At 42.8% G+C, this 13,922-nt stretch overlaps 1 protein-coding gene across 3 annotated transcripts in view; it reads left to right on the top strand.

The window, feature by feature from the left end:
- The window catches only part of atf6 (activating transcription factor 6), a 367,278-nt gene that overhangs the window by 112,969 nt on the left and 240,387 nt on the right, over positions 1-13,922 (top strand). For all 3 annotated transcript variants that reach the window (XM_078561554.1, XM_078561552.1, XM_078561553.1), the window contains one exon: positions 3,855-3,995. In XM_078561554.1, the coding sequence (XP_078417680.1) occupies positions 3,855-3,995 (141 nt within the window). The remainder of the gene's footprint in view (positions 1-3,854; positions 3,996-13,922) is intronic.

Here is a 13,922-nt window from a genome sequence, read left to right as displayed (position 1 = left end):
TCCCATAAGTCTCATGGCATCAGGTCAAACATGGGCAAGGAAACCTGCTGATTATCACGTAGCCCACCCTCCTCAGTTGATGAGTCTGTGCTCCTCCATGTTAACACCACTTGGAGGAAGCACTGAGGGTGGCAAGGGCGCTCAATGTACACAGGGTGGGGATTTCAATGTCCATCACCAAGAGTGGCTAGGCAGCACAACTACAGACTGAGCTGGCCAAGCCTTAAAGGACATAGCTACTAGTCTGGTCTGTGGCAGATGATGAGGGAGCCAACAAGATGGAGAAACATACTTGACCTCATCCTCACCAATCTGCAAGCTGTAGATGCATCTGTCCATGATGTTATTGGTAGCAGTGACCACCACACAGTCCTTGTGGAAACTAAGTCCCGTCTTCACATTGAGGATATCCTCCATCATATTGTGTGGCTGTTAAATGGGATAGATTTTGAACAGAACAACTCAAGAGTGGGCATCCATGAAGCGCTGTGGGCCATCATCAAAGCAGAATTGTACTCAACCGCAATCTGTAACCTCATGGCATGGCATATCCCCCTTGTTACCATTTCCACCGAGCCAGAGGATTAACCCTGGTTCAATGAAGAGTGCAGGAGGGCATGCCAGAAGCAGCACCTAAAAATGAGGTGTCAACCAGGTGAAGTTATAACTCAGGACTGCTTACATGCCAAACAGCGTAAGCGATCCTACAACCAACGTATCAAAATTTTTAAAAATTATTTGTTCATGGGATGTGGGTGCCGCTGGCTTGGCCAGCATGTATTGCCCATCACCAATTGCCCTTGTTCAGAGAGCGTTTTAAGAGTCAACCACATTGCAGTGCGTCTGGAGTCACGTGTAGGCCAGACCAGGTAAAAGTGGCAAATTTCCTTCCCTAATGGACATTAGTGAGCTAGATGAGTTTTTATGACAGTTGGCAATGATTTTACAGCCATCATTAGACTTTTCCAGCTTTTTATTAGGTTTAAATTCCACCATCTGCCATGGTGGGATTCGAACCTGAGTCCCCAGAGCATTACCCCTGGGTTTCCAGATTACCAGTCTAGTGGCGATACCACTATGCCACCATCTCCCCTGTCAGTCCTGCCACATTCAGTTGTTGAATGGTGGTGGGCAATTAAACAAGTCGCTGGAGGAGGACGCTCGACAAATATCCCCATCCTCAATAATGAGGGAGCCCAGCATATCAGTGCACAAGATAAGGCTGAAGCGTGTGCAACAATCTTCAGCCAGAAGTGTTGAGTGGATGATCCGTCTCGGCCTCCTCTGGAGGTCCCCAACATCACAGATGCCAGTCTTCAGCCAATTCGATTCACTCCACGTGGTAGCAAGAAATGGCTGAGGGCACTGGATAGTGCAAAGGCTATGGACCCTGACAACATTCCGGCAAAATTGCTGAAGACTTGTGCTCCAGAATTCGCCAGCCCCCGAGCCAAGTTGTTCCATTATAGCTGGAACACTGGCATCTCCCCGGCAATGTTGAAAATTGCCCAGGTATGTCTCGTCCACAAAAAGCAGGACGAAAACAACCTGTCCAGTTACCCCCCAACAGTCTACTCTTGATTATTTGTGAAGTGATAGGAGGGGCATCAACAGCGCTATCAAGTGGCACTTGCTTAGAAATAACCTGCTCACTGACGCTTTGTTTGGGTTCAGCCAGGATCACTTGGCTCCTGACCTCAAACGTGGACAAAAGAACTGGACTCCAGAGGCGAGGTGAATGTGATTGCCCTTGATATTAAGGCAGCACGTAACTGAGTGTGACATCAAGGAGACCTGGCAAACGGGAGTCAATGGGAATCAAGGAAAAAATTCTCCACTGGTTGAAATCATACCTAGCACAAAGGAAGATGGTTGTGATTGTTGGAGGTCAATCATCTCAGTTCTAGGACATCACTGCAGGGGTTCCTCAGGCCCAGCTATCTTCAGCTGCTTCATCAATGACCTCCCTTCCATCATAAGGTCAGAAGTGGGGAAGTTCGCTGATGGTTGCACATTGTTCATCAACATGCGAGTAACTCACCTCCTGACTCCCCAAAGCCTGTCCACCATCTACAAGGCACAAGAGTGTGATGAAATACTTTCCACTTGCCTGGATGAATGCAGCTCCAACCACACTCAAGAAGCTTGACACCATCCAGGACAAAGCAGCCTGCTTGATTGTCACCGCATCCACCACTTCCAACATCCACTTCCTCCACCACCGATGCACAGTGGCATCAGTGTGTACCATCTACAAGATGCATTGCAGCAATTGACCAAGCCTTCTTCGACAGCATCTTATGTACGAACAGAATTAGGAGCAGGAGTAGGCCACTTGGTGCTTCAAACATGCTCTGCCATTCAGTAAGATCACGGCTGATCAGATTGTAACTTCATCTCCATGTTCCCGCCTACCCCTGCTAACCTTTCACCCCCTTGCTTGTCAAGGATCTATCGACTTCTGCCTTAAAAATATTGGAAGACTCTGCTTCCACCTTCTATTGAGGAAGAGTGTTCCAAAGGCTCTCAACCCTCTGAGAGAAGACATTTTTCCTCATCTCTGGCCTAAATGGGTGACCTCTTAGCGGTGACCTCTCTTACTGGATTCTCTCAAGTGGAAATATCCTCTCCACATTGACCCTGTCAAGACCTCTTAGGATCTTATTTGTTTCAATCAAGTCACCTCTTATTCTTCTAAACTCCAATACAAACCCAGCCTGTCCAACCTTTCCTCATAAGATAACCCGCCCATTCCAGGTGTTAATTTCGTAAACCTTTTCTAAACTGCTTCCAATGCATTTACATCTTTCCTTAAATAAGGAGACCAATACTGTACACGGTATTTCAGATGTGGTCTCACCAATGACATGTATAACTTGAAGCATAACTTCCTTACTTTTGTATTCAATTACCTTTGCAGTAAGTGATAACATTCTGTTAGCTTTCTTAATTACTTGCTGTACCTGCACACTAGCATTTTGCAATTCATGCACTTGGACCTCTGGATACCTCTGCGTTTTGGAGCTCTGCAATCTCTCACCGTTTAGATAATATGCTTCTTTTTTATTTCTCCTGCCATTTTCAAAACCCACACTCTCTTAACACCTAGAAGGGCAAGGGCAACAGATGCATGGGAACACCACCAGCTGCAAGTGCCCTCCAAGCTGCACACTATCCTGACTTGGAAATATATCGCTCTTCTTTCACTGTCGATGGGTCAAAATCCTGGAACTCCTTCCCAAACAGCACTGTGGGTGTACCTGCACCACATGGATTGCAGCGGTTCAAGAAGGCAGCTCACCACCACTTTCTCACGGGTAGTTAGGGATGAGCAATAAAAATACTGGCTGAGCGGCAATACCCATGTCCTGTGAAAGAATAAAAAAAATAGATTCCAGCTGAGACTCAAAAGAATATTCTCTGAATTTGGTGAAATGTGCTTCAGCAGCTTGAACTGAATTGCCTGTGTGGATAACTTGCCAACACAAAACTAACATTAATTGTCGGCATTGGATAATCTCATTCAGGTAAGTCTGCAGCATGGCAGCTCTAGGTTGGTGCAGCTGCTGATGGAGATCTGAAGGTGAGGTTTAGGCATTGTGTGTATGTGGGTGTACTGGGACTGAACCTGCAATAGTCCTGGGCTATATGTCAGGACTGTTTGATCCTGATGGCAAGGAGAAAAAAGATGTAAGATGTTTCATTTCACGAAGCTACCATCTCTTATCACTTGGGTGTAAAATGAATTGAAGACAAATATGCACACCACAATGTCTTCAAACATGATATCAAGCACAATATACATAAAAGTGATAATCTGTTGCAAAAATAACCGTTTCTGTGTTTTTATTTAGCATTTGGGAGAGAAATTCCAGTGCACTGCAGCCCAGTGCTGGCTCTGCCGCCCACAGTCGACATCTGTTGGGATTTTCTGATGGAAATGGAGTTGGAGGCTTTCAGGAAGCAACTGAAAAAATTACTGCAGACAATTACAGGTAACTGTATCGCATGACAGCATGCATGTGCGTGTTATCATTTTTGGAGTTGCAATAATTTTTGAATCTTGACTTCTTCCCTCCACTTCCTGTAACCTATTATGAAAATTAGTTCTTTGACCTCAAAATGTTAAAGAGTGAATGGCTCCCTTGAAGCTTTTCATACCCATTTTAATTTATTCACATATAAGGAAAAATTTTGGTCTGTGGTATCAAACAACAATGAACCGACATAGGGTTTTTCCACATAGAAAATGTCCGTAGATGCTTCAAGGAGGAGTGAAAATAGGCACTGAGCATAAGTTGGAGAGTTAAGAGAAATGATTCAAAGTGTGGCTAAGCAGATAGCTTTGGAGAAGACAACTAAGAAAGGAGCAAGCAGAAGCCAGACAGGAGGTTTGGAGATTGTGTTCCCGGAGATTAGGACATAAACAGGAGCTGAAGAAGGTGGAATGGAATGAACTGGAATGCTTCGATTCCTGGGTTAAAGCAGTGAAGGGCTTGGGACCCAGCAGAGTGGAAGAGGGTGCAACATCATGGAGGTATTTGTGGATGAGTTTAAGGGCTTTGAAATTGATGCATTGGGTGATGGGGTACCCTTGTCAACCAGCCAGGCTTGGAATAATGACAGTGCCTGAGAGCGGGGAGGGGTGTGGGGGAACTAACTGTGAGAGAGGATGAGGGCAGGAGAATTTTGGATGAACTGAAGTTTTGAGAGGGTAGAGCTTAGGATTACAATGTTGGCTGCACTTGAAATGTGGAGGTGGCAATTTTACAAAGGTGGAAGTAATTCATTTGGGTGGCCAGCTCAAATTTATCTTCAGCTCAAGCAGAAGGCTGAGGTTAAGTCCAGTTGTGCAACTTGAACAAGTGATGGGGAAGAGATATGAAGAAGTTGCAAGGGTACAGATTGATTGGTCTTCCCATTTTTAACTGGAGGAAATTCTGCATATTCAATGAACAAGCAGTCTGATGACCCTAAGGGAATTGAAATTATTAATTTATAGGTGGAACTGGCAGTTATCACTGTTTATTGTATGTTGGAAAACCATAACCAAAACCAACCAAAGCTTGGCCGGGCATGGATATCAGTTTTCTTCTGCCCAACCTCTAGCTCTCTTTTATCTGTCAATACTGCAGCGATTAACAGATGGCCTTTCTCTGTCCAGCCTTGGTACTTGCTTGTGAGCTAGAAGTTCTTCAATGTTGTTTTGCTGTGTTGCCCGGGATGTTTCTAAAACAACACAAGACAAGATTGAGAAATCAAAAGCATGATATGCAATGGGCATGAGAGACTTTGAGAAAGAGGGAAGTTAAGAGTCGAGAAGAATCTAACAAAGGGAGGGGTGCAGATGGTAATGAAAGGAAATATGAAAGATGTGTGGAGAATGAGGGACTGACAAGACAAGGAAGCGAAGACTTTGAGGGAGACAAGTTTAGGAGGCTAGAACAAAAACACCCTTTGACAGAAGTAGAAACTTCACTGAGGAGGTTAATCAGCATTTGTGAAGATTAATCATTAATGAGTGTAAGTTTTACGGTTCAGGAGTCACAGATTACTGAAAATAGGTGGTCAAGAACTCATAAGTGATTTTCAGACAGCTTATTAAATTTATTAAGAAGCAACAGTTTAGATATGATGCATAAGCTAAATAAATAGGGAAAGCATATGACCCATGACAGTTAAGAGTAGTTTACTGATCCCAGAGTACAGATGGGTGGCTACAGACCTCTGTAGCTTGTGGCGGCATCCTTGTGCTTTCTCGCTGAAATCTTGGGAAACTCTTTCCCTGGTCTTCTTCCATCTGAAGAAGGCAACTGCCTCCAAGCACCTGTCAATATATTTTATTTCTGGGAGCTGGTTGTTTAGCCTATGTCAATCACTTGTTAGAATAGCTGACCAATGACTGCAGGACAGGTACCCAAGGTTTCAAGGGGGTCAGTGCCCCGGTGTCCATCACTTTAGCTTGAGGCCATCTTTTAGTTTAGTGCAAGACATTTGTTAGCCTTTGGACATTTGTGTAGATGAGAAAGTACAAGACTCTGTCCAATTGACTTAGGAATGTCAACATGGAAGTCTGATCTATTTCCTGGGACTGTTGATGTGCTTTTCCAGAGATAAGGGAAACAACTTGACTCAGCTGGCCTCATGCTATTCTGACGCACTCCATAAGGATTCTTTAATATTCTGAAAAGGACAATTTCTTACGTGTGTTGAATGTAATCCTTCACTGAACTTTGTCAGCTCTGATGAAGAGCAGCACCTGAAATGTTAAATGTCTGTTCCCTCTACAAATGCTTACAGCATCTTCTGTTGGGAATTTCCAGTGTTTGCAATCTTTGACTTTTAATACCGATAGGCCCTTCAACTTCCCTGATTTCAATCCTTCCCACCTTTTTCCTTTGTCTCAAAATCCAGTTACAGGCGTGAAGCCCACAGCATGTTTCCTTGTTGTAGTCATTAGCATGCCTATACTCTTGGTCTTCCTACATTACAACAATGACTGTACTTAATAAGTACTTCATTGGCTGTAAATCACTTTGAGACGTCCAGTGGTCATAAAAAGTGCGAGATAAATGCAAGTCTTGTTTTTATGACTTATTGTCCCTTCCCCTCCTGGGAAGTACAATAAAGGACCAACCTCCTAACTTTAGTTGCTTTTATATTGGCATCAATGGGATGTTTGTGCTGTTGGCTTCTGCAGTGATGGTTCTTTGCACCTTGTGGTTGGATTTGATTGGGCCTCCTGGACACCAATCTTAGTGATAGCAATCGGTTTACAATTGGGTACTGCTGGCTGCAGCGGGACCTGATGGCATAGGCACCGCTCTGACCTCAACATAAAAGCAATTCCTGACTCTCAAGCACCCCACTGACATTCTGTCAAAATGGCTTCTGACACACTCGGTGGTAGGTTCTCCCTAAAATGTTTGCCTGGATTTTGCTGTGCAGATGCTGACTAATCAATTGTATATTTTGAGTTCTTTTTGTTTTATATTAAGACCAGCATCCTGGTCTTCTCTATTTATGTTACTTGAGATTCTTTATCTTTTTTAATTAAATCTGACGTTTTCAGAATATGACTAATATAGACATGGGATTTGACAACACTGATGTGGTAATGACTGATGTGTTAGATGAGGTGGGAAAATTTCAGTAACATAGCAAATAACAGATGGTGCGGAAGGGTGTTGTGTGCTTTGGGAGTTGGTTGTAGCCTTTAACTCACACCCAATCTATTATTTAACAGGTACATCGAGAGCAGACCCTGTTTTAGAACTTGGATGCTGTCAATCTTTTCCACTTCATGACGAGAATAACTTGAGTCACTAAGAGAAATGGATTTAGCAATCATTCCCAAACATTGCACTTTTTTATGGTAAAGGGTTGGGGTACAGTCAGACCGGGATTTGGATGCCTTCTCATGGTTTACTTAAATAGCCATTTTACATCGGGGTTAGTTAGCCTGCACATTGACTGTTGGCAGTTTGTTTATCTATAAAGGTATCACAGCTGAGCCAGATCTTTTGATTAATAAATTAAATCTATCCTTACTCATGTTGTAGTCTGTCTTCACTCTGCTTTTCATTTCCATGGAAAATCTTGGAACTCCCTAACAGCACTGTCCCACATGGACTGCAGTGGTTCAAGAAGGCAGCTCAACACCACCTTCTCAAGGGCAACTAGGGATGGGCAATAAATGCTGGTCCGAAGCCCACATCCCATGAATGAATAAAAAAAAATTCAATTTTTTGCTTTCTGTTTCCTTCAGTTTTCCTTCAATGGAAACCCTATTTTTTTCCCCCATTAGTTCCCAAATTCTATTGAATGGCTCTCTTCCCTTTAATAACAGCCCACAAATATGCAGCTTTTGCTCTTCATGTGCTGTGTTTGATCAGACAAAAATGTGCTTCTTGTGAATGAGCTGAAAACATGAGATTAGGTGGATGATGATTATGTGCAGGTTGAATGATGAGCCTGTTGTAGAATCGATCAATGCAGAGTTTCGATTAGAGATAGCAATTCAGAAAAAAATAAGTTCTTGTGTTGGCAGCTGCTGAACTCCCCATGTCTTGTAGCCAAAAGGAACTTTAATATGCTTGTCAGGCTTTCTGTACGATTTTGAAGTAACAGCCAGTTATTTCAAACTCTTACAAACCATAGATTCGCAAAATGTTTACAGCACAGAAGGAGTCCATTCGGCCAATCGTGTGTACTGGATCTCTGAAGGAGCAATTCACCTAATGCCATTCCCCTGCCTTCTCCCTGTAGCCCTGCGCATTCTCCCTTTTCAGATAATAATCCAATTCCCTCCTGAATGCCTCGATTGGAGCTGTTTCTATCATACTCCGAGTACATTCCAGATTCTAACCACTCACTGTGTCAAAGACTTTTTTTTCATGTTGCCATTGCTTTATTTTTTACCAATTACCTAAACCTATGCCCTCTGGTTCTCAATCTTTCCACCAATGGGGACAGTTTCTCCCAATCTACAGTGTCTAGATCCATCATGATTTTGAATACCTCTATCAAATCCATCAACCTTCTATTCTCTGGGAAAACAGTCCCAGCTTCTCCAGTCTATCCATGTAACTGAAGCGAATCGAAACAGGAAAACAGATGACATTGAACAAGAAGCTGTCCAGGCATAATGAGCGTTTTTCATATAGTCATGGTGGTTATCCATGTGAGAACCAGTAGATGATTTTTCTCCTTTGTGCTTGTCTTTATAAAATCTGGTGACAAAAGCTCCAGAGCAGTAGGCTCCCCGTGGAGGTGGTGTGAAATCAGTGTGCAATCCTTTCCAAGTTCAGATACTCTAGAGGCATGATTTTTGCAAACCCTTGGGAAAAGCATTCCCCCTGTCAGGCCAAACAGCCAAACCATAAAGCATGGGAAACTTGGAATCACAGGCTACATTGGGATCTCTTTTTATAGACTTTTTTTGGTGTTATATTAAGAGTTTTTCAAAATAAAACCTAGCTTTAAGCCTTCTAGTTTCAAGTCAGTACTTCTCAACAATTTTAACCTTTGTGGATTCTTTTTTTTCTTCAAATTTGGGATGTGCCGAATTTGAATTCAAGTTATGGTAACAGAAGGCAACATTATTGGTTTTTAGTTTTTCCAAGGATAAATCTCTTTAAAACTTCACTTGCTTTATTTCTCCATTAACTATGCCATCTTTTTCCACAAGCTGCACGTTTGAGCTATCTTGATTTTGTAGCAATTCTCTTTTACAGTTCTGCCAAACATTGACAAGTCTGCTGATTTTATTTTTTTGTGGAATTTGGCCTTTTTGAAAAGGACCACTGAAACAAAAAGAGCCAATAGTATGGGTACTGAAGGCTGTGTTGCCTGCCTGGTGCCAGGATTAAGGTTGGAGAGGGACTTGGAGTAAGTCCCAAGAGGAGGGGAATGATCCAGTTGTCGTGTTGCACGTGGGTACCAACACCATAGGTAGGATGAAGAAAGAGATGCTGCTGCGGGAGTATGAGCAAAAGCAGAACCAGAAAGGAAATAACCTCTGGATTACTGCTTGAGCCACATGCAAAATTGGCATAGGGTAAATAAGATCATAGAACTGAATGCATGGCTCAGAGATTGGTGTAGGGAAAGTGAGTTTTGATTCATGGGGTACTGGCACCAATACTGGGGAAAGGGGAAGCCGTACTGCTGGGACAGTCTTCACCAGAACCGTACTAAGACCAGAGTACTGGTGAGTCATTCAACTAGGGCTGTAGAAAGAGCTTTAAACTAAAGAGTGAGGGCAGTGTTCACATGAGGGGTAAGTTGGAAAGTCAAAGACAAATACAGAGCACAGGGTGGTAATATGGATAATGGTAACCAGAGTGTGACAGGAAGGAACAGTGTGTACAAACATAAGAGTGCATCAGCAAATATGGTCAGAAGAGAGAAATGGCTTTAAACTAACAGAGCGGGTGGAGGATTCATGTTTAGAAATCCAAAGAAAAATGTTGAGACAATAGAAATGTGTACTACTGTGGGTAAAGACATGCTTAGTGGGACAGGAAGGGACATAGTGTTTAACGGTAATAGTGCACCAGATAGTAAGATCTATGTTGGGAATAGTGGTTAAAAAAATAAAAATAATGCCACTTTTTCTGAATGGGTGGAGCGTCCGCAATAAGATAGATGACCTAGTGCTGCAAACAGAGATGACCGGTTCAGATCAATTAGCCATTACAGAGACATGGTTACAAAGTGACCAAAGTTGGAAAATAAATATCCTAGGGAACACCACATTTGGAAAAAATAGGCAGATGGAAAAGGAGGAGAAGAGGTAGCTGTGATTATAAAGGACATTAGTGAGAAAGGATCTTTGCTCAGAAAATTAGGAAGTAGAATCAATACGGGTGGAGATGAGAAGTAGCAAGAAAATGCAAATGGGAGTATGTTGGATCCTAGACTCCAGTTTGTTGGATCCTGTTTGCACGTTTGTTGCCGATTTGCTACTAATGCTAGGGTTGAGTAGCAGACACTTTGTAGGTAGATACGTTATGTTTATTTACAAAGGTACTCAGCAGCAACTAAACATGTGCTTACACTTCAAACTCTATCTCTACGCTACCTAACTACTGACTACAGACTACGAGCTACAGAGGTAGCCCGTGCTACTCTGCTATTGGATACTTAAATCATGTGATCTTCCACAATAACATTCTTGTTAAAGGTATATTACACATCAGATTACCGCAGAATAGTTTATAAGCCCTCTAACAGTAGTTCTATTATTGGATGGAGCATTAAACAATACATTATTTGAGCATATAACAAAGGCAATGTAATAGTTGTGGGTGACTTTAATCTTTATTTAGACTGGACCAATCGAGCTGGCAAAGGTGACCTAGAAGATGAGTTTATAAAATGCCTTTATGACAGCAACCTGGAGCAACACGTTGTGGAGCCATAGGGATAAAGCTATTTTAGATCTAGTATTGTGCAATGAAGTAGGGCTAATCAGTAATGTCATAGTAAAAGACCCACTGAGAAACAGTGATCATTGCACATTAAGTTTGAAAATCATATGCTCCAATCACAAACAAGAATTTTACACTTAAACAAAGCCAATTACATTGGTATGGGGAGAGCTGGCTAAGGTTGATCTGGGTAAATACTGAAAGTTATGGTGGTAAAGAACAATGGGAAACACATAAAGAAATAATTAAAATTTTTACCAAAAATACATTCCATTGAAAAACAAAATTTCAGTGAGGTAGGTTAAGGATATTAAAACAGGAAATGCTGGAAAAACTCAGCAGGTCTGACAGCATCTGTGGAGAGAGAAACAGAATTGACGTTTCGAGTCCGTATGAAGAGTCAATGTTGGTCCCTTTGAAGCAGACAGAAAAAACTATTATGTGGAATGAGGAAATGACAGTGAGATTGAACAAATACTTTGTGTCTGTGTTCACAAGTAGAAGAAACAAGTCACAAACACAGGGTACTAGGACTAATAAGAGTGAGGAAATTAAGGTAGTTAATATCAGCAGGGAAACTTGAAGGACTAAAGTCCGATAAATCCCCAGGACCTGCTGGCCGACATCTAAGGTTCTAAAAGACCTGCAGAGATAGTGGATGTGTTTGCTATGATTGTCCAAAATTTCTTTGATTCTGGAATGGTCCCAGCAGATTGGAAGTTAGCAAATGCAATGTCGTTCCTCAATAAAGGAGGGGGAGAGAAAAGAGGAAATTACAGGCCATTTAGCCTGACACCAGCCATCGGGAAAGTGCTGGAATCTATTGAGGAAGCCTTAAAGTGGGCTTAGAAAAGAATAACATGATTAGAACAAGGCAACATGGTTTTATGATGGGAAAATCCTGTTTGACAAATTTATTCGTGTTTTTTGAGGATGTAATTAGTATGGTAGATAAAGGCGAAACAAGTAGATGTTGTATACTTGGATTTCCAAAAGGCATTTGATAAGCTGCCGGCAGAAGGTTAACACACAAGATAAGGGCTTATGGAGTTGGAAATTATGTTGGAAATGATGTATAAGCATGGTTAGAGGATTGATTAGCGGACCAGAAACAGAGAGTAGGGATAAAGGGCATTTTGTAGTTGGCAGGCTGTAACTAGTCGAGTGCTGCAAAGATCAGTGTTGGGGCCTCAACTATTTGTAATCTACATTCATGAATTAGACCAAGAGGCAGAGAGCAAGGTATCTTAAGTTTTTTAACAAAGCGAAGCTAGGTGGGAATGCAAGCTGTGAGGACGACAGAAAGAGGCTGCAAAGAGTTATAGATAGGTTAAGTGAGTGGGCAGCAAGGTGGCAGTTCCGGTATAATGTGGGGAAGTGTGAGGTTATTCACTTTGATCGTAAGAATAGAAAAGCAGAAGATTTTTTTTAAAAATGTGTGGATGTTATATATGTTCAGAGAGATTTAGGAGTACTTGTACAAGGAACACAAAAAGTTAGACTGCAGGTACAGCAAGCAGTTAGGAAAACCTATGGCCTTTATTGCAAGGGGTTTGGAGTACAAGAATAAAGAAGTCTTGCTGCAATTTTAAGGGGCTTTACTGAGACCTCACCTGGAACACTCTGTGCAATTTTGGTCTCCATATTTAAGGAATGATATATGTGCAGTGGAGGCAGTGCAGCGAAGGTTCACTAGATTAGTTCCTGGGATGAAAGTTGTGATATGATGAGAGGCTGAGTAAATTGGGTCTATATTCCCTGAAGGTTAGAACAATGAGAGGTGATCTCATTGAAACATTTAAGATTATGAAGGGGCTTGACAAGGTAGATACTGAGATGTGGTTTCCCCTGGCTGGCGAATCTAGAACTCGGAGGCATGGTTTCAGGATATGAGGCCAATAATTTTTAAAAATTCTTTCATGGGGTGTGAGCATCGCTGGCTCAGCAAGCATTTATTGCCCATCCCTAATTAACCTTGAGAAGGTGGCGGGGTAAGCTGCCTCCCTGACCTGTTGCAGTCCATGTGGTGCAAGTACACTTCCTGTTAGGAAGGGAGTTGCAGGATTTTGACAGAGCGACGGAGAAGGAGCGGTGATGTCGTTCCAAGTCAGAATGGTCTGTGGCTTGGAAGGGAACTTGCAGGTGTTAGCGTTCCCATGCATCTGCCGCCCTTGTCCTTTGAGATGGTAGAGGTCGTGGGTACAGCTGAAGGAGCCTTGGTGAGTTGCTGCAGTGCACCTTGTAGATGGTACACATTACTGCCACTTGTGTGGGGGTGGTGGAGGAAATAAATGTTTAAGGTGGCGGACAGGGTGCCAATCAAGCGGACTGCTTTGGCCTGGAGGGTGTCGAGCTCCTTGATTGTTGTAGGAGCTACACTCATCCAGGAAAGTCAAGAGTATTCCATCACACCCCTGACTTGAGCCTTGTAGATGGTGGACAGGCTTCAGGAGTTGGGGGGTGAGTTACTTGCCGCAGAATGCCCAGCCTCTGAGATGCTCTTGTAGCCACGGTATTTATATGGCTAATCCAGTTCAGTTTCTGGTCAATGGTCATTCCCACGATGTACATAGTGGGGGATTCAGCAATGGTAATGCCATTGAATGTCAAAGGGAGATGGTTAGATTCTCTCTTGTTGGAGATGGTCATTGCCTGGCATTTGTGTTGCTCAATTGTTACTTGCCGCTTGTCAGCCCAAGCCTGGATGTTGTCCAGATCTTGCTGCATATGGTATGGACTGTTTCAGTATCTGAATTGTCACAAATGTGCTGAATGTTATGCAATCATCAGCAAACATCCCCGCTTCTGACCTTACGATCGAGGGAAAGTCATTGCTGAAGCAGCTGAAGATGGTTGGGCCTAGGACACTACCCTTAGGAACTCCTGGGACTGAGATGATTGACCTCCAACAAACACAGCCATCTTCCCTTTGTGTTAGGTATGACTCCAACCAGTGGAGAGTTTTCCCCCTGATTCCCATTGACTCCA

The sequence above is a fragment of the Cetorhinus maximus genome, chromosome 17 (assembly GCF_964194155.1).
Source record: "Cetorhinus maximus chromosome 17, sCetMax3.hap1.1, whole genome shotgun sequence".
NCBI classification, from domain to species: Eukaryota; Metazoa; Chordata; class Chondrichthyes; order Lamniformes; family Cetorhinidae; genus Cetorhinus; species Cetorhinus maximus.
The sequence above is the reverse complement of the archived record's forward strand: the minus strand, read 5'-3'. Positions and strand labels throughout refer to the sequence as shown.